This window comes from Notolepis coatsorum, assembly GCF_963971535.1.
Source record: "Notolepis coatsorum genome assembly, chromosome: 9".
Classification (NCBI taxonomy): Eukaryota; Metazoa; Chordata; class Actinopteri; order Aulopiformes; family Paralepididae; genus Notolepis; species Notolepis coatsorum.
In genome coordinates this window covers 94,516,446-94,543,720 of record NC_140173.1, presented here as the reverse complement: position 1 = coordinate 94,543,720, position 27,275 = coordinate 94,516,446, and the positions used below count along the sequence as shown (strand labels likewise).

The following is a 27,275-nucleotide window of genomic DNA, read 5'->3' as shown; positions in this document are numbered from 1 at the left end:
AAAAAGTAGAACGGGTCTCTATGGAGAAACCATGCTGGATGTCATTTAGCCAAATCAGCAAGGCTGTGAGTGTGAGTCTTTCACCTTTTACATATCTAGCTTTGGCCTGGATTGAATCTTTAGATCGCTAGCATGGCTAACAAATGCAAATATTGTAGTCTGCCCCGTTGTTCTGACCAGGATTACATTCCTTTTCCCCCTTGATGTGCGTGCACACTGAGTCTGACGTATACAGCGAACAGGTCTATATACCTGCTTGCCGACGACGTCATGACAAATATGCACTCGCAGCCTTGGGGCAAAAAGATAGCAAGCCACATATTGTTCATCTTAAAATGGGTAGAAGTTGTTGTGCAGTCGGCTGTGCTAATCGCAGTGAGCAATGATTTAAATTCATTAGTATTCCAAGTGGATCTCATCCATTCAAAATAAATAGAAGAAGGCTGTGGCTTCAAGCCATAAATAGAGTGGATTGGGGCAGTGATGGACCGAAGGGTTACGAGAGTTTGTGTGGAGCCCATTTCATATCCGGTAAGTAACATTCATCTTGCACGCTGTTTTGCTAACGTTAGCTATGATTCTAACGTTAACATCGGGCATGTGTTAAGTATTTTATACCTAGATGCGCTCACTCAATTCATAATGAATGGTCAATCGTTTCATAATTCCTTGCGTACGGTCATAGCGTAGGCAGGGGGGTCTGGCATTTCCTCACCGTTGCTGAGTTGTAATTTATTCAGGTAATCTGCACAGTCTGACACAGTAAGGCTTCCAGCATAAGTGTTCACACAGCTAGCCATTGTAGCATCTGACGTGTTTACAGTAATCTGTGTGTTGGAGCTAATAATGTTTTCAACTAGCTTTATTTGTATGAAGTGGGACTGACATGACAGCTGTCAACACCCAGTACATACAGTACTTGGCTTATTAGATGTTCAGCAGCATTGTGGCGAGAAAGCTATGCCTAAGTGTATATTGGATGCAAGTCAGAAATAACTTATAAGTTAGAAATAACCCAGTCACACGTTGCTGTTGTGGGCTAGTTGTTATAGCAAGTTGTGCAACGTTAGTTATGGATATGGCTGGGATCGATAGCACTCTCAATTTTCTTTGTGTCTATTCAAATATGTTCATCTAAGCAGCTTTATTACAACAATTAAATACAAACAAATGCTCCTCGTTTTAACAATAAAGGAAGGGGTGGTGGAGTATCCGCTTGCTGGTTGTGGTGGACCGGTCTGGGTCAAAACGTCCAGGTTTTAGTCCTAGTCTGTCCCTGCATGATTGTGTTGACTAAATTCAGAAGGGCCTCACATTGGTCTTTGCCTGGGGCCTCCAAAACCACCCTATCCTGAGTTTGGGATGTGAGAGAAAACGGGGTTTATTCAATGTATGTGATGTGTAGATTGGGGGGAGATGACCACAGCTAAAACGGTGCCGGGTCAGAGAGATCAAAATGTGCATGGTTTGCCTTAGAAGAGGGTGATAGAACAGTGGTTCACAGCAAGCAGGGTGATTGTGAGCAGCACACTGCCAGCGAGAGAATGTTTTGAATTCCTTGGAAGAACACATAGATAAGAGCGAGGGTAAGGCCCAGAGCGAGGGAGAGGGGTTCATCTTAATGAAACAGTATAAACTGCATTTTAATGTGTGAAAGGTTATTAGCGGCACATGACAACCAGAAAGGGGTGGGCTATCATAGCTATGACGAAGATCCTATAAAGCTGACAGTGGTTCCGGGTAGGGCAGACAAAAATCTGACTGAGACTAAGAGGGAAGAAACCAGAAGAGACTCTCTCTCCTCTCATCACGGAGGGGGGGGGGAGGAAGAATGACACATCATCATTAGCTTCGGCTAACGCGAGGAGGGTTTAGGCTAAAGACAGGCCTGACCACGAGTGGATTGAATAGCAAAAGGACAATAGACTGAACACACGGAAAGATCATTAGAATAGACTCTTCAAGGACAATACAATCTGTTAACATCTGAGCTGAGGTTTCTGTTTTTATCAATAAACAACGCTTTTCCTCATAAGGTATTTCGCTGTGTCGAAGTGTCGGATTCTTACGGAGGTGGAGAATTATTATGGTTTGTGGATTGCACTAACGGGGAGAGATAAGGATCGTATTCCGCCAGTATATGAGACGTCAGGACCATTAAAATGACACAACGCAGAGGAATTGGATGGAGAGCCAAACAGACGAAGACGTGATACTGGCCAGATTGATCAGGATCTAACAGATGCCTGGCTGATATATGACTGGTATAGGTCAGCCAATCTCAGCAGAACAAGCCCATCTGTGAGCAACACATACACACGCACACACATGCACAGAAAGCGACAGACGGACAAACAGCTGACAGCTTTAGCTTGCACCAACCAGTGATTCAACGCCCAAATTAGCTTGAGATTCACAGTGAAAGATCCGCTCATTAATGCATTAAATATGAGCTGTTGAAGGTAAATGAAAGGGAATACATGCATCTACATTCTCTCTCTCCTTCTCTGTTTCCTTCTCTCCTTCTGTCTTCTCTCTCTTTCTTCTCTCTCCTCTCTTTTTCTCCATCTCTCCCCTTGCCTTCCCTCTCTCACTCTCTTCAGTAAAGTGAAAAAAAGACCATCTATGCAAGAACAAACACACAAAATGTTGTAAAATTAATTTAATAGATAATAACAGAATGCATTGAGTACTGGTAAGATACTTGACACAACTGAAGTATTATTACATTTCACTAATGTAACGTTTCTCCAAAAAACTCACTCTAAATACTCATCTGACTGAAATTATAGATTTAATACCTGAAACAATTTCTACTTTACCTGTAGCTGTATGTTTAACTTTTATGTAAACGTTTGGTCAACAAAAGTGACTACTTAATAAAAAACGTGGTAAGTCTCAGTAATTATGAAGTATTATGATACTTGACATTATAAGTCATTATAAAATGCTTTATAATGTGTTATGGTTATTGTTATAAAGCATTGTGAATATTTGCTTACAACTATATATTACAGTGTAAGCAGATTATAATGCATTATAGTCATGGGTGTCACAGAAAGTTATCTCTTTCTCCCTCCCTCCTCTCCTTCTCTCCAGTTGAAGCCTAGTATCTCAAATAGCTTTGTGATTGTGTTTAGTCAGAATCAGTTATGTTCGCACAGAGAAATCATTATATATTGGTCCAGAGATCACAGATGAAAGAGTTTTAATTTGTCCAATCACCTCAATTCAGATTCCAATTTTGCCATTGACATTTCGGACAATAAAAAAAATATTGGAGGGTTTCAATTTAGCCAATTAAACATCAGATAATTTCACAAACATTTTATTTCATCCAATCAAAACATCAGAGATTGTTGCATTTTGTCCAATTAAACATCAGCGACTTTTGTGTTTTTAGCCAATCAAACAGCAGGGATATCAGAAGTTTTAGTTGGACCAATTAAAACATTCCATTGAATATCAGAGATAAAAGACACCATTAACTGGTAATGAACCATGAGAAGAGAAGAGACACCAGTGACTAAATATAACCAGAGACAAGATCTGACGCAAAACAATCATAATAAACAGTACAAAAAGGTTAGAAATGACACAAATCACCATAAATTAAGTTACAACTTCGTAGAGTGCCAAATAAATCAAAATGTATCTTCCTGGTTGGAAGAAACTGCACTCAAAGAGAAACCTAAGCCATAAAGCGTAAACGTACATACTGTAGTAAACCATAAACTGCTTCATCAGTCCAGGGCCCTGTTAGTGGGCGGGGCCTGTTGGTGGGTGGGGCCTGTTAGCGAGCGGCGCCTGTTTCAATTGAAACATAGCTATGTCAAGGAGGCAGAGGCATAGGTTTGATTTGAGCAGTAGGGAGACTTAATTTGTTTTGCACTCATTTGAGCATGAATACATTTTGTTTGAGCTACAAAGAGCATCAGAGATGATGCTGCATGATCCTGATGACTGTTTCTTTAATTAACGTCCTGAACTGATGCATTTGGCTATGTGCACCTGCTGCATACAAATTGATAAATAAAAACTACAGTTTTCACTGCAATCTGAAATTTGTGTTTCAGTCGCTTTGCCTATGCAATGAGGGACAGTAAGAATACGAACACTAAGAAATTTTTCAGTTAATTGAAATTCCAAAATATATCAAGTGTTTGGTGAAATTAAATTTAAAGCTGCATTATGTTACTTTCATTGAAAAATGTAACTTGTTTAGCTATCTATTAACTCCCCCTCATCACCAGTGATGCATGAAACCCAGTGGAATTCACCCAACAGGCCTTTCTGGTCTGGACATATTAAAGCTATGTAAAGGCAACAGTCTCATTTCTAGAGCATACATGTGTACAACACAAATGACAAACAGTTAACTTAAGTTAACTTGCTTGAAGATTTCTTTATTTTTTTATAAAGTTTAAAAAAAAGTATTTGACCCTCGTTTGTCTCTGTCAAATATTGACAGTGGTGACTCTGTGTGACTGCAAGAGGTAACTGTCTTACAGTAGCACAGGGTTCACCATTGTTTTGAAAGTTACATAGTGGAGCTTTAAAGTGAACAAAATGTACTAACACAAACATTCTAAATGTCAAGAAATCACTTTTAAGTGATGAACATAGCAAACCCACTATAAACATTAGGAGAAGGTTAGAATTTTAAACCGCAGTAAACGTGAGAGGTACGGGTTGGCCTCAGGACCACTGGCTAGGCCTGGAGACCCACGGCCCACCCTAAAGAAAAGGTCCCAAGAACCGGCCCGGGAACCAATCTACCTCGACTTCAACAAGTTCATCGTGTGAATAGGAATCGCAGTTCAATGGTCACACCAAAATACTGTATATAATAATAAAGTGAGTTGACCCCAAAACCAAACTTCATGTTCAAGTAAAAAAAGAAAACGCCATCTTGTGCAACAATAGAAGTGTTTATCTTCTGAGAGTCCTCCACACTGACACTCGGCACAGTCTAGTCCTCAGCACTGACACTCGGCACAGTCTAGTCCTCCACACTGACACTCGGCACAGTCTAGTCCTCTGCACTGACACTCAGCACAGTCTAGTCCTCCACACTGACACTCAGCACAGTCTAGTCCTCCACACTGACACTCAGCATTGAGTTCAACGTCGTCTGACGCAAATCCCTTCCTCTTGATGGGTTCTGCCGCACACACCTGAGACAGTTCCCATCCGGATGTCCCCACATGTCCCAACATGTCCCAACATGTCCACTGCTTGAACGCTTTGTCGAGCTGAGACACTGAAATACACACTTTAATATACTCTTTCTGTTACGTGTGTGTATGCATGTGTGTGTATTTTCTTCTGTGTCTATGTATGAATGTTTGCGGTCTCTACTGTATGTTGAGTTTAATACATCATCTGAGAAAGACTGCAGCCATTCAGATTACAGACCGCCATGTAACCTGTGTGTGTGTGTGTTAGGGCTGTCTTCGACTAAATCATCTCTTAACAGTCCTAGGATTCTGTCTGCTAATCCAACAATTCATTATCATCCACATTATCATCATTCTGTAAATGAATGCAGGAGATTTATGAAAGACCAAAGCAGGCCGGGTAGGTCTTTAAATCTAGAGCATCTTAAAGACCAACAGAGGTTGGATAGGTCTTTAAATCTAGAGCTTCTTAAAGACCAACAAAGGTTGGGTAGGTCTTTAAATCTAGAGCGTCTTAAAGACCAACGAAGGTTGGATAGGTCTTTAAATCTAGAGCGTCTTAAATACCAATGAAGGTTGGGTAGGTCTTTAAATCTAGAGCGTCTTAAAGACCAACGAAGGTTGGGTAGGTCTTTAAATCTAGAGCGTCTTAAAGACCAACGAAGGTTGGGTAGGTCTTTAAATCTAGAGCGTCTTAAAGACCAACGAATGTTGGGTAGGTCTTTAAATCTAGAGCGTCTTAAAGCCCAACAAAGGTTGGGTAGGTCTTTAAATCTAGAGCTTCTTAAAGACCAAATCAGGTTGGATAGGTCTTTAAATCTAGAGCTTCTTAAAGGTTCTGTGTCTTATAAATGGCCTTTTCCAGTGTTTAGCATTGTTTTATAGCAATGGCGGTTTGTATCAATGGGTCTGTTTCTCTAATCCTCATTTTGGCGGATTGCTCCAATTCAGTTGAGACAATCTCCTCCCCCAGTGAACTAGGTCATTATGATTTGACTCGCTTGGCTACGTAGCAAGGAGCTGATCTGCAGTAACGCCCCCTCTAAGGTTGTAGCGCAACCATTCGCTCAACAACAGAGCGAGTGGAAATACCTGACACTTCCTCAAGCGGGTTTTGACAGAGAGAGGCAGAGAACGAGCGAGCACACAACCTCGACCGGCACGCGGGGAAACACACGCATTTACACACACACAACCTCGACCGGCACGCAGGGTTGGTATGGGTCTTCTCCCTGGGAGCACTCGCATATCACTGTCAAAATATCTTTGACTCCCGCGCGCGCGCCCGTATTCTGATCCGTGCAATAATATTGAATTGAAAATGGGGGACCTTGATGTAAACAAGACAAACGTCTTTCTCTGGTCTGCATCCCCTTAACAATTGTGTGTATTGAGCCGTACTGTATTGTACCCATTCTGCAATCTGTTAAATAAAGTTTTCATTCATTCATTCATTCACTGTCACTCAAAGCGCTTATGGGCGGAGCCAAGCCAAAAACAGCTTGAAATCTTGGAGTGGAAAAATGCTGCTTTTGAATACTTGATTAGAAATACAAAACAATTAATGTTTTTGAAAAAAACTTTACAGATGTGTTCCATAGACTCACAGGAATTGTGTAAAGTTGCCCAAATAGTGAAATGAATAGCAAGACATGTCCCCTTTAAAGACCAAAGCAGATTGGATAGGTCTTTAACTCTAGAGCTTCTTAAAGACCAAAGCAGGTTGGGTAAGTCTTTAATTAAATCTAGAGCTTCAAGACCAAAGCAGGTTGGGTAAGTCTTTAATTAAATCTAGAGCTTCTTAAAGACCAAACCAGGTTGATATTCACGAGTTCTAGATTGAATCCCAACAAAAAATATTAATCAACTAAAAAAGTCCATCAGATAAGCCCATAATCACTGTCTGGTTGGCTAATCATCTGAGGGGGGCAGTCTTTGTGTGTGTGTGTGTGTGTGTGTGTGTGTGTGTGTGTGTGTGTGTGTGTGTGTGTGTGTGTGTGTGTGTGTGTGTGTGTGTGTGTGTGTGTGTGTGTGTGTGTGTGTGTGTGTGTGTGTGTGTGTGTGTGTGTGTGTGTGTGTGTGTGTGTGTGTGTGTGTGTGTGTGTGTGTGTGTGTGTGTCTTTGAGAGTGTTTTCAGTGAGAGTGTCTTCACAGCGTGTTCAGCTCGATGAGGCGTCCAGCAAACACTCCCAGTGTTCCAATGATACACACGGCCATGAACACACACAGCAGGATGTGATCCAGAACCATGGCTACGAACTTCCACTCCTCTGCAGCCTGGGAGAGAGGGGGAGAGAGGGAGGGATGGAGGGGGAGGAGATGGTATATTGAATGTATAATTTTAATGTATTTTTGGTTACTGTTGCATAGTATACTTTTAACAAGATTACTAAAGTACAACTTAGGTTTGGTAAATATCCACATCATGGTCACTCAGTCACCATTCTATGGCTCAATTGACTGCTTACATCTTGATGACATATTAATATTATTAATATGTCATCAAGATGTAAGCAGTCAATTGAGCCATCAATCATTCTGTTTGTCTATCTGTATCCATTTGTCTGTCTGTCTGTCTGTCTGTCTGTCTGTCTGTCTGTCTGTCTGTCTGTCTGTCTGTCTGTCTGTCTGTCTGTCTGTCTGTCTGTCTGTCTGTCTGTCTGTCTGTCTGTCTGTCTGTCTGTCTGTCTGTCTGCCTGCCTGCCTGCCTGCCTGCCTGCCTGCCTGCCTGTCTGTCTGTCTGTCTGTCTGTCTGTCTGTCTGTCTGTCTGTCTGTCTGTCTGTCTGTCTGTCTGTCTGTCTGTCTGTCTGTCTGTCTGTCTGTCTGTCTGTCTGTCTGTATATCTGTCTGTCTGTATATCTGTCTGTCTGTATATCTGTCTACCTGTCTGTCTGTATTTATATCTGGTTGTCTGTCTGTCTTTCTGTATATCTGTCTTTCTGTATATCTGTCTTTCTGTATATCTATCTGTCTGTCTGTCTCTATCAATCTGACTTCATAATGTGTCTCCAGTGACTATAATTAGCATCACTGTAGTTTCAAGGCTCAGCTCCACCAGGGCCCTGTTCCCCGTACGTGGCTAACTGAGTTAGCCGGATAATCTTCAGGATAACTTGACATAAGTCAGGCTTTTCGGTTCCACGAAGCAGGTTTGGCTAAATCACCATGGCAACAGATAGAAAAATTTGAACCTGCTCCAGTGCAGGTTTCGTTAAGTTAGCTGGATATACTGGTCACTCCCTCGGAAGAAAATGGCAGCTCCCTTCCTCAGAGAGTGATTGATTGATTGAAAACTTTATTAACAGATTGCAGAATGGGGTACAATACAGTATGGCTCAATACACACAATTGTTAACACAATCCCGGACGCCTCTATACCTTCTACAACGGCGCTCAGGTTCCGGGTTCCTCTGATTGGCCACGACGCCCACGTGACCCTACACTAGCCCGCCCCCTTCCTGCCGCGCCGTGCTTGCCGCGCTCCCTCAGCTTCCGCCCTCCCTCAGCTTCCTCAATTTATAACGAATCATTAAAAAAATATACCGTTAACTGGAATATGTTGTTTCTTTACACATATGTTGGATTATGTTAACTGGAATATGTTGTTTCTTTACACATATGTTGGATTATGTAATTGGTTTGTCATGACAAACCAATAAAAATCGCGAATTAACCGGTGGCCACAACAACACACAGTACTGGTGGTGGTGGAGGACCGGGGGGCTCCGCGTCTCGGTGCGGCAGGGGGAGAGGAGGCAGCCGGGGAGGCGGCCGGGGAGGTCGAGGGGGAAGACGGACGCCTGTCTGCAAGAAAGTGGTCTACGACGACCACCAGAGTGAAGAGGAGGAGGACGACACGGTCAGCTTGCGATCAGAGGAGGACGAGTACTGTGTGTTGTTGTGTTGTTGTTTCCAATAAAAAATCGCGAATTAACCGGTGGCCACAACAACACACAGTACTCGTCCTCCTCTGATCGCAAGCTGACCGCGTCGTCCTCCTCCTCTTCACTTTCTTGCAGACAGGCGTCCGTCTTCCCCCTCGACCTCCCCGGCCGCCTCCCCGGCCGCCTCCCCGGCCGCCTCCCCGGCTGCCTCCTCTTCCCCTGCCGCCAGAGACGCGGAGCCCCCCGGTCCTCCACCACCACCAGTACTGTGTGTTGTTGTGGCCACCGGTTAATTCGCGATTTTTATTGGTTTGTCATGACAAACCAATTACATAATCCAACATATGTGTAAAGAAACAACATATTCCAGTTAACATAATCCAACATATGTGTAAAGAAACAACATATTCCAGTTAACGGTATATTTTTTTAATGATTCGTTATAAATTGAGGAAGCTGAGGGAGGGCGGAAGCTGAGGGAGGGCGGAAGCTGAGGGAGCGCGGCGCGGCAAGCACGGCGCGGCAGGAAGAGGGCGGGCTAGCGTAGGGTCACGTGGGCGTCGTGGCCAATCAGAGGAACCCGGAACCTGAGCGCCGTTGTAGACGGGATAGAGGCATCCCGGACAACCACGTATATATACGTTATTGGGAGCCAGCGGTTGACGGCCAAAAACGTATATGTTTTTGACTTGTTTTTTCTTTTATTCGATTTTAATACCGTATTCAATGTCAGGGAGCTGTATTTTGCCTGGAAAAGGCATATTGGGACTCCGAAGGTGCAGTACCGGCCAGATCCTGCTAGTAGCGCTGTATCGAGAATGCAGTAACCCCTGTTCCAGACCGGGTGCCATACTGAAAATGCTCCGGGCGCTCTTTTCTGCTAACCTGAACCTAGGGCTTCACCCGATCGCATTGAATAGTTTTCGGGGACCCCCGATTCATTATGCTGTGGTGGGTTATGTCGTTGACCAAATGGACATACAATCAAATAATTGGAATATTCTTTTTGGAATCCCACTGGCCACAGGTAAGAACAATTTGATGTCAATTTCAGCTTGATCGTGCAAGCCATCTCCCTGATCAGCATATGTTGTGGTAATAACGAATGCCGTTATTGGCAATCAATTAATCAGAAATGACCCCCCCCTTTCATGCATTCATGATGAAACATAATACCTATCATATGCATTTGATTTTTTTTATTGTAGCGTGTGTATTGACGAAACGCCAATGGATTTGGTATAATACACGTTGCGGCTTATAAACAGCCTCCCAGGAATTAGCCCTGATCATTCCGAAATAACACTCATATTCACCACGGTATAAAATGGGAACATATGGATGGAAAAATTATTTCTTTTTGGCATCTTGAACGGAAGGTTTTTACTGTCAAATGACCATGATATTGTGTCCATAGCTATAATATAAAATATAGATTTAGCTCTACAAACAACGTGACACACAGTGCCAACAACTGCCTCTTTGAACTGCTGCGGTCAGGCAAGCGATACCGGAGTCTCATGGCAAGCACAGAGAGACTCAGAAGAAGCTTCTATCCTCAGGCCATCAGAATGCTAAATGACAATAACACTATGTAACAACCATCAAATGCACTCACAGCACACACATCCACACGCACACACTCACTTTAAACAAACAACTCACTGCAGCACCCACTTTACCCACTTTAGAACACCTAAACACACTTTATATTTATTGGTAAAGAATTTGCACTACAACCCATACCTCATTACACCTTACTGTAAATTGTACCTAAATTGTACCTCATCCCATTTCTGCTTTGTACTGTATAGTATATTGTATTGTAACTCAGTTACTTCTACTCTGCATTGTACATTGTATTTATATACTGAAAATCTTTGTCTACATACTTGACTTCTATTTTATACTTACTATACTTATTTTATACTTATCTATTTTTATCTAGCACAATCTCTGGAGCAAAACAGAAAGAAGCATTTTATATAAAAGTATTCTGTTCTGTATGACAACTAATAAAGAAACTTGAAACTTGAACTTGAAGTGTGTAATGGAACTCTGGCCCAGCTATAGCTAGATGGGGATATTGAATAGCCGTGAATGTGTTAACACATTCAGGGCCATTGGGATTAGATGGGGCCCACTCTAGGAGGCCAGCTTTTCATTACGACGTTTCACTGTGCGTGAGGTTGTTTGTAGAGCTAAATCTATATTTTATATTATTACTATCCAGTGTCCATTGTCATTGTCAATTGACAGTATAAACCTTCCCTTCAATATGCCATTAAGAAATTATTTTATTATTAATTAATTAATAATAATTATTCATTATTATTATTTTTTCATCAATACGTACCCGTTTTATAGCGTCGTGAATATGAACGTTATATCGGAATGGTCTGGTATAATTCCTGCAATAACGTTAAATCGATTGGCGTTTCGGCCCTACACAAGCTAGAGTTAAAAATCTAAATGCATATGATCGGTATCATGTTCCACCATGAATGCATGAAAGGGGGGGGGGGGGAGTCGTTTCTGATTATTGATTACCAATAACGGCATTCGTTATTGCAACAAGATACGCTGACCGGGTCGATGGCTATGAGAACAAGGCCTGATCAGGCTGAAATTTACGTCAAATTGCTCTTACCTGTGGCCGGTTGGATTCCAAAAAGAATTTCCCAGTTACTTGATCGCCATCTGGTAGATCGATATGTCCATTGGCTGATGCTATATTCCTTTACTGCATACTGAATTCGGCGTCGCAAAAAGTATTCCAGGCGATCTGGTGAAGCCATAGCTTCAGGCTAACAGAAAAGCTAACCCGGGGGGGGCGGTCAGGTGGCGTAACGGAGATTGCGTTCGTCACCAACCCCGGAGCGGCTGGATTCGCCTGTTCGAATCCAGCTCACAGCTCCGGGGTTGTCACCAGCTTGGCTGGCCGTTCACACTAATACAATTGGCTGTATTAGAGGGTGGGAGAAGCTGGCGGGGTGGGTCCGGGTCGTTGTAAACAGCGACTCCTACAGTTCGGTCGGGGCGCCTGCTAAGCGCGGATAGGATCTAAGTGGGATAGTGTGATCCTTCCACACGCTACGCCCTCTCAGTGAGAATCCGCGCTGCCAGGTGAAAAGAAGCGGTTGATTGGCTGGATGTGTGTCGGAGGAAGCACGTGGTAGCCTCCACTCTCCCAGACCGACTGTGGGGGGTAAGTGCGCAGCGACCAGGAAGGGGATTGGGAATTGGCATAACGACTAACATTGGGATGGGAGAAAATCGGAGGAAAAAGGAGGGGGAAAAAGATCAATAAAAAAGAAAAGCTAACCCGGAGCGAAAAAAAGGTGACACCCGGTCTGCAACAGGGGAAACTGCATTCTCGAGACAGCGCCAATACCAGGATCTGGCCGGTACTGCACTTTCGGAGTCCCAATATGCCTTTTCCAGCCAAAATAAAGCTCTGTGACAACATCCGGGATATTTAAATGGAATAAAAGAAAAAAAGAGTTTAACACGTATATATACGTGGTTGGCCCTCAAAGGTCGGCTCCCAAACATATACGTGTTGGCCCAGGACCAGTTAAGGGGATGCAGACCCAGAGAAAGACTTCTGTCTTGTTTACATCAGGGTCCCCCATTTTCAATTCATAATGACATTTATGACATACACAACAGATATATATCATGACATACATGACATACAGATATACAGTACTGTTACATTTGTGACATACAAGATATGCAAATATACAGTACTGTTAAACAGAAATCCTAACAGAAAATATATATTTACGAGGGAGAGGAAACTACATTGGGTGGGGGTGGGGGTTTGGACATGTACGGGGGCCAGTTTAGAATTGCAGCCTCCCGTAGGTTCTCTTTCCCATTATACCATTCTGAATAATGTTTTCGAGAGATGATTTCCACAATGTATTGATTTCATAGAATGTGTGAAATAGGCCTATAATTAAAAAAGATTAAAATACATTAAACTGGTAAAAGAAATGCTTTTGAAATGTAAAATAATAGACCTAAAATGCTGATAATAAATCATATTCAGCCTATGGATTTCCTACACTGCACGACACCTGTTTGAGCTGCGGGATGAGGCGCACTTGTTTCTGATGGAGAATGCGCCCCAGCTCGCTGCCCACCTCCGATGCCGACTGGATATCAGTTGAGGGGGAATACGCACAGCTATCCGCCATTTGGATCTACCTACCTATTCGAAAAAACAATCTGCACCACTGACTTATATAAAAAATAAGTACAGATCACGTCTGAATAATATGGAGGATGATCTCTGAGTCGCTGTCTCCAAAATTAAACCCAGACTGGACTTGTTGTGCTTCAAGCATATAGTGCCCATCCATCTCATTAGGTGAGTTGAACATTAGCCTTCTAAATGAAACGCGCTATATGTATTCATTTTATGGTTGTTTGATTATTGTGTAGTTATTGTGCGTGTTAAAACCCTCCAATGCTTATGTGTGCGTGTGAACGTTTGCATGTTTCAACCACCTCCTATAATAGTGGGGGTCGCGGCTCTCTGACACCGTTATATTTGGGGGGTCGCGGCCTGAAAACGTTGGGAACCATGTATTTATATAGTACATGATACCTACGCGCATACAGTACATATATCCTCATAAGTATCTATTAATTCGTATAAATGTCATACTCCTTGGGCTTGTTTTTATCTACTTATTCTGAAAGAGTTCAAGTAATTATTTTCGCTAGCAAGATCTCATTCGATTATTCATTCCATTAAGCCTACGGCCAGCAGGCACATTTAAAGAAATATAATCTGATTGATTGGGGTAATGAGGGACTTAAAATTAGCCTATAGATATGCATATGCTTTTAATTTGTAGGTGATATCTTCCCGTTATCATGGTTTTCGGGGATCGACACCTCCCCCTTTTTAGATAAGGCATGCGCAATTATCCTGAGTACTCAAGTCCGGTTCCAATTAACGAGATTGTTTGAGACTGAATCAGGCTTCGAGAAACCGAGATAGCTTGACATCAATCATCGGGTTAATTTAAGCTGGCTAATAGGACATTTGATTGGCTTAGTTGAACCACGTACGAGGAACGGGGCCCAGATCCACTTTATTAGTAAATATTTACGTCCATTATTGATAAATACATTATTGTTAAATATTATCTTATGTTAAATACATTATTGTTAAATATTATCTTATGTTAAATACATTATTGGTAAATATTGTCTTAAGTTAAATACTTTATTGGTAAATATTGACTTACGTTATTGGATTCCTCGTCGGACCTCATGGTCTCAGCGATGTACTTCACTCCCTCTATGGCGCTGCGGACGTCAGGGTTTTTAGTGAGCGGTGACTGGTAGGTGACGGAGGTGGGAACCGGCCTGCCTGGGAACACAGGTCATATTCAAGTTCCCATGAAATGGTATTAACAATGTGTTTCACTCATGATTTGAGGGACAATTGAAAAGTACAAGATTAAAATGAAATGAAAATGCGAATACATGAGAAAAATGTAAACAGATTGAAATCAAAGTTTCAAGAACTTGTTTTGAAAATAAATACAATATCAATACAATATCAATATAAAATAAACACTATCAATACAAAATAAATACAATATCAATACAATATAGAGGATATTAATGGCTTGTTCATTTGTCTTATCAATTGCGTTTTATTCTCATTGGTCTCCACATGTTCCTGTAGTAATTGTGCCAAGGTATGAACATTGAATTTACAATAATATATTGATGTTGAAATCCTTCTAGTCGTGTCTTTAACACTAGAACAGCCAGTCATAAGATGCCCTCCCTTCTTGACTTTTCCTAAAAACTTGTTATTTAGACACATTTTATTTTTGTACCCAGGGACAGTCCACATTAATCAACATCTTCAGTTTCCACATCAATGAATTAGCGAATTAGCTAGTTTCCATCTGTAGTCCCTGCCTAACACTAACATGCATGTCTTTATGGTGTGGGAGGAAACCGGAGTACCCAGAGGAAACCCATGTGAACACAGGGAGAACGTAAGGTTATGTATATAACCAAGTTCTATGAATTATGGTGACGCTCAGCATCATCTGCACTGTACTTCACTTCGTGCACATGCACTGAATAAAAAATTCCACCATGTACCTTTATATCCCAACATTCGTCTGGCCACACCCCCATCCGCTTACCTTCATAAGCAGGTGTGTGGTCACCTACTCGCCTCCTTCCCAAACTTTCACCACAAGGCGAGATCAAGGGCCGAAGCTCGACAAATGTACCCCGCTGAGGCCCCCCACAACCATCAGACCGGGGAGGACCGAGCCCCCCGACCCTCCCTAATGGAGGGATACCCTCCCTATTGGAGGACGGGAGGGAGACGGATCCGACCGTGCGAAGAGGAACTCAAGCAACTCAACGCACAGGGTGAGCAGACCGTGGCTTGACCCCACGACTATGCACACGCACAACCCGCATGCCACCAGGGAATGAACGGAAGGAACAACCCTCGTTACTGCCCCCAGAATCACGGGGTCAAGAGCAACCCCAACCCTGTGGCAAGGCCGTAGCAGCGGAGCGCGAAGGAAGACCCAGACCCACTGAAGGGACTGGATCCCTCGGAAAAAGGGGGCCCGGAGAGGTCAATGACGCCAGGCATCAAGACCCCACCAGGCGGTCACTTAGTGACACCGCCCCCCACATCGCCAGCGTATTCGGACAGGGCCCCTCCAAGAGCGGGCCCTTTCCCCCCATTAGTACACCGCCTGGCACACTGACCCTGCAACACAGGCAGTCAGCATGGCCGTAAGCATTCAAAAGGTTAACCAACGGAAGCAGGCAGCGCACCGGGGAAACCAGGCAACAGGCTGTAGACCCGAGCCTGTAGCACTGCGGACGAGACAGGCGCCAAAGGGGTCAACTGAAACAGCCTCCCCGGCGGAAGGGGCGTTTGCTGGCGTTGTTGAGCACCATGACAAAGCCTCCATTAAAAAAAACCCACCCAGAGGGGTCGAGGCAGAGAAGGCTGACACGATTAGCAGACGTCATGAACGTGCAGGGGCACACTCAACCGGGTAACCCGGGAGTTTAAGTTTAAGTTTAAGTTTATTTGGATCCCCATTAGCCACAGCAGTGCTGGGGCTATTCTTCCTGGGGTCCATAACACATAAAATACAGTTACAGACGTATACACTCACAACATTTACATGTCATACAGACAATTAAAACAACAATAAAAACCCTTATACACTCATAACATTTACATGACATACAGACCATTAAAACAACAATAAAAACCCTTATACACTCACAACATTTACATGTCATACAGACAATTAAAACAACAGTAAAAACCCTAATCAAATTCATAATACAATATAAAAATACAAAATTATACAATATTTTTATAATATATCCCTATCAGACACATGCCTTTTCATCCATATATACCTATCTCTTTATCAGACACATACATTTTAATTTACGTACACACTATCTATTAGGGAATGTCAATTTCTTTGGTTGAAAATGTTGTTTTACCACGATTTTGAAACGGCATTTACTATTCTCCTGCTTAACATGTCTGGGAAGAGAGTTCCATTCCTGCATACCACGGAACATGACAGTTCGCTTCATTGCATTCGACCTCACTTTTGGAAGTGTAAAACCTTGTGCAGAAGCATGTCTGGTGGAATGGTTGTGTCTGTCAAGACTTATTGATAAATTGTTATATAAAATTGAGGGGATCTTTGTAACAAAAATATTCCTAGTGAATACAAGGAGTGAGCAGAGTAATTTATGTTTGACAAGTAACCAAGTTAAACAACTGTGCATCGCTGCAACATTAGTTCTGTACTCACAGCGAAGCGCTATACGTGCTGCTTTGTTTTGTACCATTTGTAATTTTTTCAGTTTACTCGTCGTTACATTCGACCATACTGCAGGACAATAGTCAAGATTTGACAAAACCAGAGCTTGAATGACCTGTTTGATAGAATTTAGTGGTAACAAATGAGCACATCTTTTAACAACAGAAATCCCTCTTCCCATTTTCACTACTATATTGTTTATATGGTGTGACCATGACAATTTACTGTCTAATGTTACCCCTAGGAGTTTAGTCTCCTGGACTTGATTAATTACCACATCACTTATCAAAAGTTTCAAGACTGGGTTCGTTCTTAGAGTATGGTTTGAACCGAAAATGATGCTACTTGTCTTTGATATGTTTAGAACTAGTTTGTTATTCTTTATCCATTCCATCACTGATTGCAACTCTGCCTTTAGGACCGTATTTAATTCATTGGCTGTTGAGGCTGATGTGTAAATCGTTGAATCATCCGCATACATAGAAATATAGGACTTATTTAGGACAAGAGGCATGTCATTTGTAAATATGGTGTAGAGCAAAGGCCCAAGGCAACTTCCTTGGGGTACTCCACACCTTACCGTTTTAACTTCTGAGTAACTATTTGTTTCCGGTTTGCTAAATAAGTTTGCATCCAAGATAGTGCAGATGAGGAGAAACCGTAACATTCAAGTTTTTTAAGTAAGAATTTGTGATCTATGATGTCGAATGCTGCAGTAAAATCAAGCAAGACAGCTCCAACCATTTTCTTTTTATCTATCTCTTTCAGCCAATCATCCGTCATTTGGGTTAAAGCAGTCGCTGTTGAATGTCCTTCACGATATGCATGTTGAAAATCAGTGGTCAATGTGTTAAAAGAAAAGTAGCTTTTAATCTGTTCACTTACTATTCTTTCCATCAGTTTACTCAAAACTGGCAGTAAACTTATGGGACGACTATTAGATCCTGAGAATGGCAATTTCAAATTTTTTGGCAGTGGTATTACTTTGGCAGTTTTCCACTGTTGCGGATACAAACATTCACTAAAGGATTGATTTATAATATGACAGATAGCAGGGGCAATTAAATCAGGGACCAATTTCAGAAGTTTCCCGTCAAGACCGTCAACACCTGGTGGTTTGTTTTTAGTGGTACTTAACATATGTTCTACATTACTTATAGTCACGCTATCAAAATTAAATTGACAATTTTTATCTTTCATTATTTTATTCTTTATTAATAAATAAGATTTTTCATTATCTATTGTTTGCATATTATTCCTTAAATTATCTACTTTTCCAATAAAATAATTGTTAATATGATTAGCAATCTCAACTGGTTTGGTGAGGAATTTTCCTTCTGTTTCTAGAAAGGATGGGGTAGGTTTCTTATTCCTGCCCATTATTTAGTTGACTCTGCTTCAACACACCAGGGAATCAACCACCCTCTCGGTACACAGACGGTGGTTGTTCCTATAACCCCTCAAGAAAAAACTCCAAAACACACCTGCGGGTATACACCAGCTATACCGCAGTACAAGTGTTTCAGTTTTCAAAAAAGGGCTATTCCAGGCCTACGGGTCGACGAAACATTACTTCGGACCGGGCCCGGCGGCTCGGGAAGCACAGGGTTACCAGAGGAGGTCCAAAGACCACCCCAACAGCCCCCTCTTCGCCACGTGTAAGAGAGGAGCGAAAAGAATGGAGAACCAGCCCTAAGCTCACTGCACTTGGTATTCCCAGGCAGTCTCCCAACCAAGTACTAACCAGGACCGAACCTGCTTAGCTTCCGAGATCGGACGAGATCGGGCGTGTACAGGTTGGTATGGCCGTAAGCCATTACGATAGTGCAGAGTACAACATGTACCCAACAAAGGGTCTCCATAACACCTAATCCTGTGACACCCGGGCCGACCCGGCATTTCCCCCCCCGAAAAAAGCACAAGTCCCTCAGGGTACCAGAACAGCAGATCTGCATCCCCGGCGGACAACGGGTTAACTGACCTGGACCAGTGTGACCAGAACCAGTCCCGTGCCCTAACCACGCCGACATGCCCACTCCAGAAGAGGGGGTAGGTAAGCGTGTCGATCTAAAACATGGAAAGAGGGCGCCACCCAGACGGTCCCATTTGTACCGCGCTCAGTGGCCCACCCCAAGGGCGTGAGACCCCTCTACCTATGTTCTGATCTATTCCATTAACATCCCCCAGATATGAACGAGAATTCATCGAGACAACCTAGTAAACTGGCGCTCGGAAGAGACAAAACTCCATCCCAGTTGCCCTATAAAAACGCTGTTTTAATAACGAGCAACCAAGGCGCACTTAGCCCCTGCGTGATTCCTAACAGAAACACCCCGAGCCAGCACTATGTACGCGTCGAGACCCAAACACATCAATGGATAGTCTAGCAAGACACCAGACATTGTTCCTCCAAGTCGCCTGGGAGAACGACACGGAGCCGTCGTGCTTCATGTTCCATCCTCTTTTTTATTTAAAAAAGAAAGAAACACAGACTGACATGAATCCCACGTGACGCAGCTGAGGGTAAAAATAGTTTACATTTTTACATCCCGCCACCCTCGCCACAGGGAGGAGACGGAAATCCCCAGAGAGACTTCCCACGCGAGCTGTATAGATTGAAAAGAATATATTGCAACATTGAGCCATGTAACACTTGAGTTAGGGCTCTCCGAAGAGGAGGCACTGAACCAATACACACGCAATAATCGAATTGAATCGAATACACACACAATAGAGCAGAACTCCTTTTTTTTAAGTTCTACTCACCTTGACAATCTGAGGACTGAACTCTGAGGAAGCTCCCTCACTGGGAAGGAGAGTCCGAACTCACAGAAGGCACTTCTCTCTGAGGAGGAGCTTCGTGAGGAGGAGCTCTGACAACTCCCTGAAACAGATCCATAACATGGACCCGAACAACCCACGGAAGCCTTACCACTAGAGACGCGCTGAATGATGTACTCTATGGCGGGGGGATTTCCGTGGTGCACACGCCCAATCTTCCAGGGCGTGGGACCAGGAAACTCCCCCCCCCCCCCCCCCTCTTACCCTGTAACGTGCCGAACAGCAACGTGACAGGAACCTTGAAGGACAGGTGGTTTTAACCCCTGACCAACAGAAAAGGGGAGGAAAGGATTACCAGTTCACCCCTTTACGACTCCTCACCCATTATACGATGTAATGTCAAATAGAGCATGACACAGTCATAGCCTGCTACATGAAGCATCGAACAGCCTCACATAGCTCATGTGATAACCTGCTACCTGAGTTTTACTAAGGAAAAACACAGAACAGAGAGGGCCCCTTTAAGAGCCCCGGTCCAGACTTACACATGTGCTTCTGTGGGCCAAACCTAACCCAGTTGTAGATCAAAAAGACACACACAACCCTTCATCACAACAAAAAATGGCACAGTACACTCCTACTACAGAGGAACGCCGTTTTTCATAACGAGAGAAGACAGTGTAAAGGCAGAATGAGTGTTTTTGTTATAGATTATTATTATTATTATTATTATTAGTATTATTATTATCATTATTGTTATTATTATTTCCAATCGAAGGATATGATTTATGGGAATGTTATGTTTATCTGTGTCACCCGTTGGGTGGACTCTGTTGTACTATGGGCGAATCACCTGTACCTGTCAGGTGGGTCGGCCCACGGCGCGGCGGAGATCATTAAAATGGGTGATAGGGATCAGCTGTGGGCTGGTAGCCGACGGGGAAAGCATATAATTTTCTGACCGCTTCAGGACGCTTCAGGAAGCTTTAGATCGCTTCGGGAACGCTTTAGAATAGTTTTATCTTAGGAAACACTTTGATCAATTAGAACCACGGTTATAGGACGCTTTAGGATCGCTTTGATCACCTCTCCCATGTAACCTACATTTTCTAAATAAATCGGATCACCACGTCGGTATCTGATAACGGAACTCAATGTGTGGAGACTATTCTTTGGATGGAGCGCGTATGGAATCACTCCCCGTCTACCAGGTGCCACTACAGACAGAATCCTCTATTATGTATTGGCCACAGGCCTTGCTAAGCACACATGATAAGTGACCAAACAATCTTTTCTTTAGGAAAAAATTGTTTCTCAAGTGGAAAGCACAACCCCAGCAATTAAGCTGAGGGTTACATCGTATCCCCACAAACACAGTGACACAATATATTGTAACCAAACATGTCTGAGAGGAGGGGGGGAATCCCCAGGGAACCGGGGGGACACCCCTCCTATTCTTACCCTTGATACGACCAAGGCGAACAGGCACCTCTGTTAATGTGTGAACATACTGTTCATTGTCATCACAGGCTGAGAAAAAGATTCATTCCTCAATCACATGTCACTAAGCATAGCTTTACAGGTTTAATTAACCCTCTTAGTTGTGAGTCCACCCACGGTACAAGTACAACGTCACAACCAAGCGACTTTTATTTCCAAAACGGCACGGAGCACAAGCACCTGGCCGTGGGGACAGCGACCGTTCACGCAACATTAACGGCCAATCCTGAAAGAAAGAACAGACCCCCGAATGGCAGAATGGACCGAAAGACCTTTTTGTCCCTTATCCTGCTACTCTCGGGAGACATTCATCTAAACCCAGGCCCGGTCTTGACCAGAACTCAGGCGAGAAGACTTGGTCTGGCAGCGCAAGAAGCGAGGGAGGTTACCATCGCGACCAATATCAACAACTCAACCTGTGGCTACATCCACTGCGCGGACGGCAACTCTTCCCAAATGACGCCGCAGCAGACGAGCACACGTGAGGCAGAGACGAGAGGAGGTGAACCGAGGGTCGAAACCATGACGACCATCCCGACGCGGGATTTAAACATCTCGACGCCCGATAGCCGGCTAGCCAGCGGAGCTAACGGCGAAAACTCTGGACCGAGTCCTTTGTTGTACCAGCACGGCGCGGGTCCCGACCCCCCCCTCCCCCCTTCCCACCCACGTCAACAAAGCCCCCCCAACCGGCAACCCCACGGACAAATCGCCTGATAAACTAGCCAACCTAGCCAGGCTGGCTATGTTTACCAGCCCAGGAGAACAAAAGGTTGCCGCCAGAAAAGACAGGACAAAGGACTCCCCCTCCCCACACACCAACACACAGACCTCACGGAGACAACAACAAAGCCCCCCCCCTCCCTCCCCCACAGCAGCACCAGAAGACAGTTACCTGGAACTCGAAGACATCAATAACACAGCTAATAAAAACGGACTACACATCTTTCACCTTAATGTAAACAGCATTAAGCATAAGCTGGACGAATTAAGAAACCTGTTTATGAGCGGTAAGGTAGACATAATATGCTTTACTGAAACTAAACTTGATCCATCTGTAACAGACCCTGAAATAGAAATAGAGAACTATACGATAGTCCGTAATGACAGAAACCAGTATGGAGGTGGTGTTTGTATGTACATACATAAGGACACCAAATTCATTACCCGTACTGACCTTCATCATGAGACAATTGAAACCGTATGGGTGGAAATTTAATTTGAAAGGGCAAAATCTGTTCTAGTCGGCACAATATACAGACCGCCAGATCAAACTGGCTTTTATGATACTCTGGATGTGTGCTTAGCTGGAGCTGAGGATGCGGAAAAAATTCTTATTGGGGATTGGAACACGGATATGCAACAAAAAAATGCACCCGTCTTCAAATCCTTCAATAGGTTTTGTGATCTGCACGGCCTCAGCCAACTAATCACCCAACCCACAAGGATATGTGAATCAACTCAGACTACCATTGACCTCATACTGACCTCTGACAAGTCCAAGATCTCCAGTAAAGGGGTTATAGCATGCGGGTTAAGTGATCATTACATGATATTCTGTACCCGCAAAAAGCTAAAACTAAAGGCTGGCTGTCACAAAACAGTCACATCTAGAGACCTCAAAACCTACTCTAGCGAGGCCTTTAACCTTGAACTGGAGAGTCTGGACTGGTCAGATGAACTCAATGGTACACTGGTTGAAGAAACTTGGCTTGGCTTCAAAACCAAATTTTCATCAATACTAAACAAAATGGCCCCCCTAAGAACCACCAGGGTAAAAAATCGCGCTGAGCCATGGATGCACACTGAAATACTGACCGCTATGAAAGCCAGAGACAAAAAATGCTCTGAGTTTCGTAAAAGTCAGTCAAAGCTTACCAAAAGCACGAGCAGTGAACTCCAAGACCACGTGACTGAACTCAAACTAGAAAGAAACAGACTAAGAAATGACGTAAACTCCATGATCAAAACTGCTAAAAAAAATTTCATCAATGACAAAACCGAGGAAAACAAAAATAAACCACGTGAACTTTGGAAATTACTCAACAATCAACTAGGCTGCAGTAAAAAACTCAAAACCAGGTTCTCAAACATAAACATAAAGACGGACAACACGCTCATCACAGACAAGCTGGATGTAGCCAATTACTTAAACACTTTCTTCACAAACATAGCCACAACACTGGTAAACAAACTACCCTCCCACTCAGGGCAGTATGGGGTAGAACACATAGTAGCATACTACATGAACCTAGGCGTCCACAAAGACGACTTCAAACTGGAAATAGTAACTACAGATGAGGTACTCAAAAAACTGAGCGCCCTCCAACCAAACAAGGCCACTGGCCATGACAACATCCCCTCCAAATTCCTCAGAGACTCAGCAGCAGCCATCACCCCAGTCATCACACACATAATAAACCTCTCCATAAAACAGGGACACGTCCCCAAGGACTTCAAAATTGCGAGAGTAACACCCCTGCACAAAAAGGGCAGCAAATTAGACCCGGGTAACTACCGCCCTGTTTCTATCCTTACATCCATCTCGAAAGTCATGGAAAAAATAGTATACGAACAGATCGAAAAGTACCTCGCGGAAAAAAATCTAATCTACGAATTCCAATCTGGCTTCAGAACATCCCACTCCACTGACACATGCCTTCTCTACTTGAACGACCACATCAAACAAGAGGTGGACGCGGGCAAATACTGCGGCATGGTCATGCTGGACCTACAAAAGGCCTTCGACACTGTCAATCACACCATTCTGATTGACAAGCTAAAAGCAATTGGTTTTGATAGTTTATCAGTGAGCTGGATACAATCCTACCTGGAGGGGAGGGAACAGATGGTGGAAGTAAACGGTACCCTACCCCCCCCCCCTCACAGTGAGCTGTGGTGTTCCACAAGGAAGCATACTAGGACCGCTACTATTCCTAATTTATGCAAATGACATGTCGTCAGCTTGTGACTGCAACTTGTTCCTGTTTGCGGACGACTCAGCCCTGCTGGTCTCTGACAAGAACAAGTTACAGGTTGAAAAAGCCCTCAGCTCGGAACTAGGCAAAATCTGCATATGGCTCGCCGACAACAAACTATCATTACACATGGGCAAAACAGAGTCCATTCTCTTCGGTTCAAATAACAAACTCAGCAAGACCGACGGCTTCTCGGTTACAGTGGGTGACAATATTATCACAAGGAAAGATGAAATTACCTACCTGGGTTCCATCCTAGAGGCTAATCTTTCCTGTGACAAAATGGCATCCAATGTAATAAAAAAAGTCAACCAACGAACGCGATTCTTGTACCGGATCTCCTCTCTGGTAAACAAGAATACCCTGAAGACTCTAGCAGGAGCACTCATTCAAGGGTACTACGACTATGCTTGCACCTCATGGTACCAAAGCACCTCAAAGGCACTAAAAAACAAATTACAAACATCTCAAAACAAGCTAGTCAGACTACTACTTGACCTGACTCCTAGAACCCACCTCACCCCTGCCCACTTTGACAACCTAGGATGGCTTAGAGTAGACGACAGAGTACAGCAACTTGCAATGGGCCTGGTCTACAAGATACACTATGCGACCAAGGTACCCATGTACATGTCAAAATACTTCCCAAAGGTCAGTGAATACCACGATCACAACACCAGAGGGAGCTCCACAAATCATGTAAAACCCAGATTCGGCTCAAACAAGGGACTAAACACGTTTCGCAATTATGCCACATCAATGTGGAACGCCCTACCTAAAGCTGTAAAGGAATGTGAATCACTACCCACCTTCAAAAACACTCTCAAAAAACACCTACGTGAGACTGCAATTCGAAACTGGCCCCTACAAATGTCCTAACCTAGTTGTACAGTAAATGACCAAGTAAGGCTTTGTCAATATTCCAATGTACAGTGTAAAATGTGTGTGTGTCCCCTTCCCAACCCCCCCCCCCCCCCCCCCACCTCCAATGTACAGCCCTCACCCAACCCACCCAACCCCACCCCACCCAACCAACCTCCTCCAATGTACAGTTTCTATGCCAAATGTATATACACTCCTTTTCTGGACACTTTTGTATCACAAACAGTACTGTATTTGCAAATCTGATATGTCATAAATGTATAGATGTAGCAGTACTGTCTATCTGTATGTCATGTATGTCATATATGTTATGATGAATTGAAAATGGGGGACCCTGATGTAAACAAGACGAAAGTCTTTCTCTGGTCTGCATCCCCTTAACAATTGTATGTATTGAGCTGTACTGTACTGTACCCATTCTGCAATCTGTTAATAAACTTTTCAATCAATCAATCAATCAAACCAAACCAGTTCATTTTTACACACGTAAAAAACAAAGCCGATTCACTACAGAGAGAAGCTATACCAGTGACAAGACAATTCACACACAACACGCGTCGTATCCTCAATGTATTGCAGCAACACATGTTTTGGAAACATCGTTATTACAAAACATTTAGAAGGGAAGAAAAAGAAGAAGTGTTTAAAGTCCGGTCGGGACTCCTACCTTCACCCAGAACGCAGGCCGAAAGAACCGCAACACTGGTTTAACGGGACACCGAGCTGAACCCAGCACCTCCTGCGCCGGTGACGAGGGTATGTCCGCAACGCCACCCAGCCGCCATTCTCCATGTTGACGAAGTCCTCGCTGGCACTGGCAACCGGGTGTAGGGTCGACTAACATCCTCTGTCAAAGATGACGTCGTAGTCAGAGTGTTTTAAGGCATGTTATAGTCACAGTATCGTTTCAACAGTGTAGCATTAAGCTAACAGCCGTCCGACTGATAGCAACAAGTTAACGTTTACTAGCCTGGTAAACACAGCGAGCTAGCGCCGCAGCTAACAGCTGACTGGCTAACACAGTAGGCCACAAACTAGCACGCCAGCTAAGCAGCTATCACCTGAACTGTACACAACGACATAACAAGCCACACTTCAGACAGGCCGCTGTCCAAGTCCCTCCCCATCCTAAGAGGGAAGAGAAAAAGAATGTCAAACACAGTTTTCAACAGTGATTACCAGACATACAGCGGAGCCAGCACAATTCCCATTTCGAGCTGCAGCCGACTTTGAGCATGGAACTCCCGATAAAGAAGATCCTATGCCCACATTTCCTCGTTAGGGTGTACTTTCACTTTTATGTGAAAGATGGGGCCTGCACGGGACAGAGAAGCATCCGCTCATCCAGAGAATCCTGGGTTCACCAGGTCCTGGTCGCGGCCCACTAGATTGACCATCATGGGCGTCAGACCAAGATCCTCCGACCGCCGTTTAAGAAGCCGAGCAGAAGACCCCAGTCTGGAGTCTGCGTTTCGTAAAATTGTCAGCTAACCCCCACAGCATCAACAACAACCAGAGCTCGCAAAACAGTACGTACCCCACCCTGGAAGCCACCGCTTTCTCACAACAGTCGGTGCTTCCCACAGTCCAGCTGTATGGCCGGAGGGCCAAACCCATCCAGCCGCAGCAAGGAGGACTGTAGTTGGGGAGCATGTCAGCGGCGTGAGCTCCTAATACGAAAAAGCCGTTGAAGGTCAGAATGATCATCATCTTCCAGACACTCCAATGACGAAGACAATATCGCCGTATTTTCTCGAAAATAGTGAGAGAGAAAATAAAGATATGATGTCAACGTATCTTTCCCGTTCTTTTGTTTTCCAACTTTCTTCGACTAACAACCTCGTCAAGTGGGGATCTACCGAAGGCACTTCCTTGTGGTGAAAGTGAAGAAGGAGGCGAGTAGGTGACCACACACCTGCTTATGAAGGTAAGCGGATGGGGGTGTGGCCAGACGAATGTTGGGATGTAAAGGTACATGGTGGAATTTTTTATTCAGTGCACGTGTACGAAGTGAAGTACAGTGCAGATGATGCTGAGCGTAAGCCATAATGAAATAGAACATGCAAACTCCACACAGAAAGGCCCCCTGCTGGGGTTAAAAAACAGGACCTTCTTGCTGTGAGGCAGCAGTGCTGCCCAATAACATCTGCAATGTTGTTTCAGTCACATAACCTCCTCTCCCTCATTCACTGAGAGTTCAGAGG

General features: G+C 43.8%; 1 protein-coding gene across 1 annotated transcript in view; it reads right to left on the bottom strand.

Moving 5' to 3' along the window:
• Positions 1 to 7,328: 7,328 nt before the first annotated feature.
• The window catches only part of chrna1 (cholinergic receptor, nicotinic, alpha 1 (muscle)), a gene marked incomplete at both ends in the record, with an annotated part of 58,945 nt that continues 38,998 nt past the window's right edge, over positions 7,329 to 27,275 (bottom strand). The window contains 2 exons of the mRNA XM_084321936.1: positions 7,329 to 7,457; positions 14,333 to 14,457. Coding sequence (XP_084178062.1) covers positions 7,329 to 7,457; positions 14,333 to 14,457 — 254 coding nt within the window. The remainder of the gene's footprint in view (positions 7,458 to 14,332; positions 14,458 to 27,275) is intronic.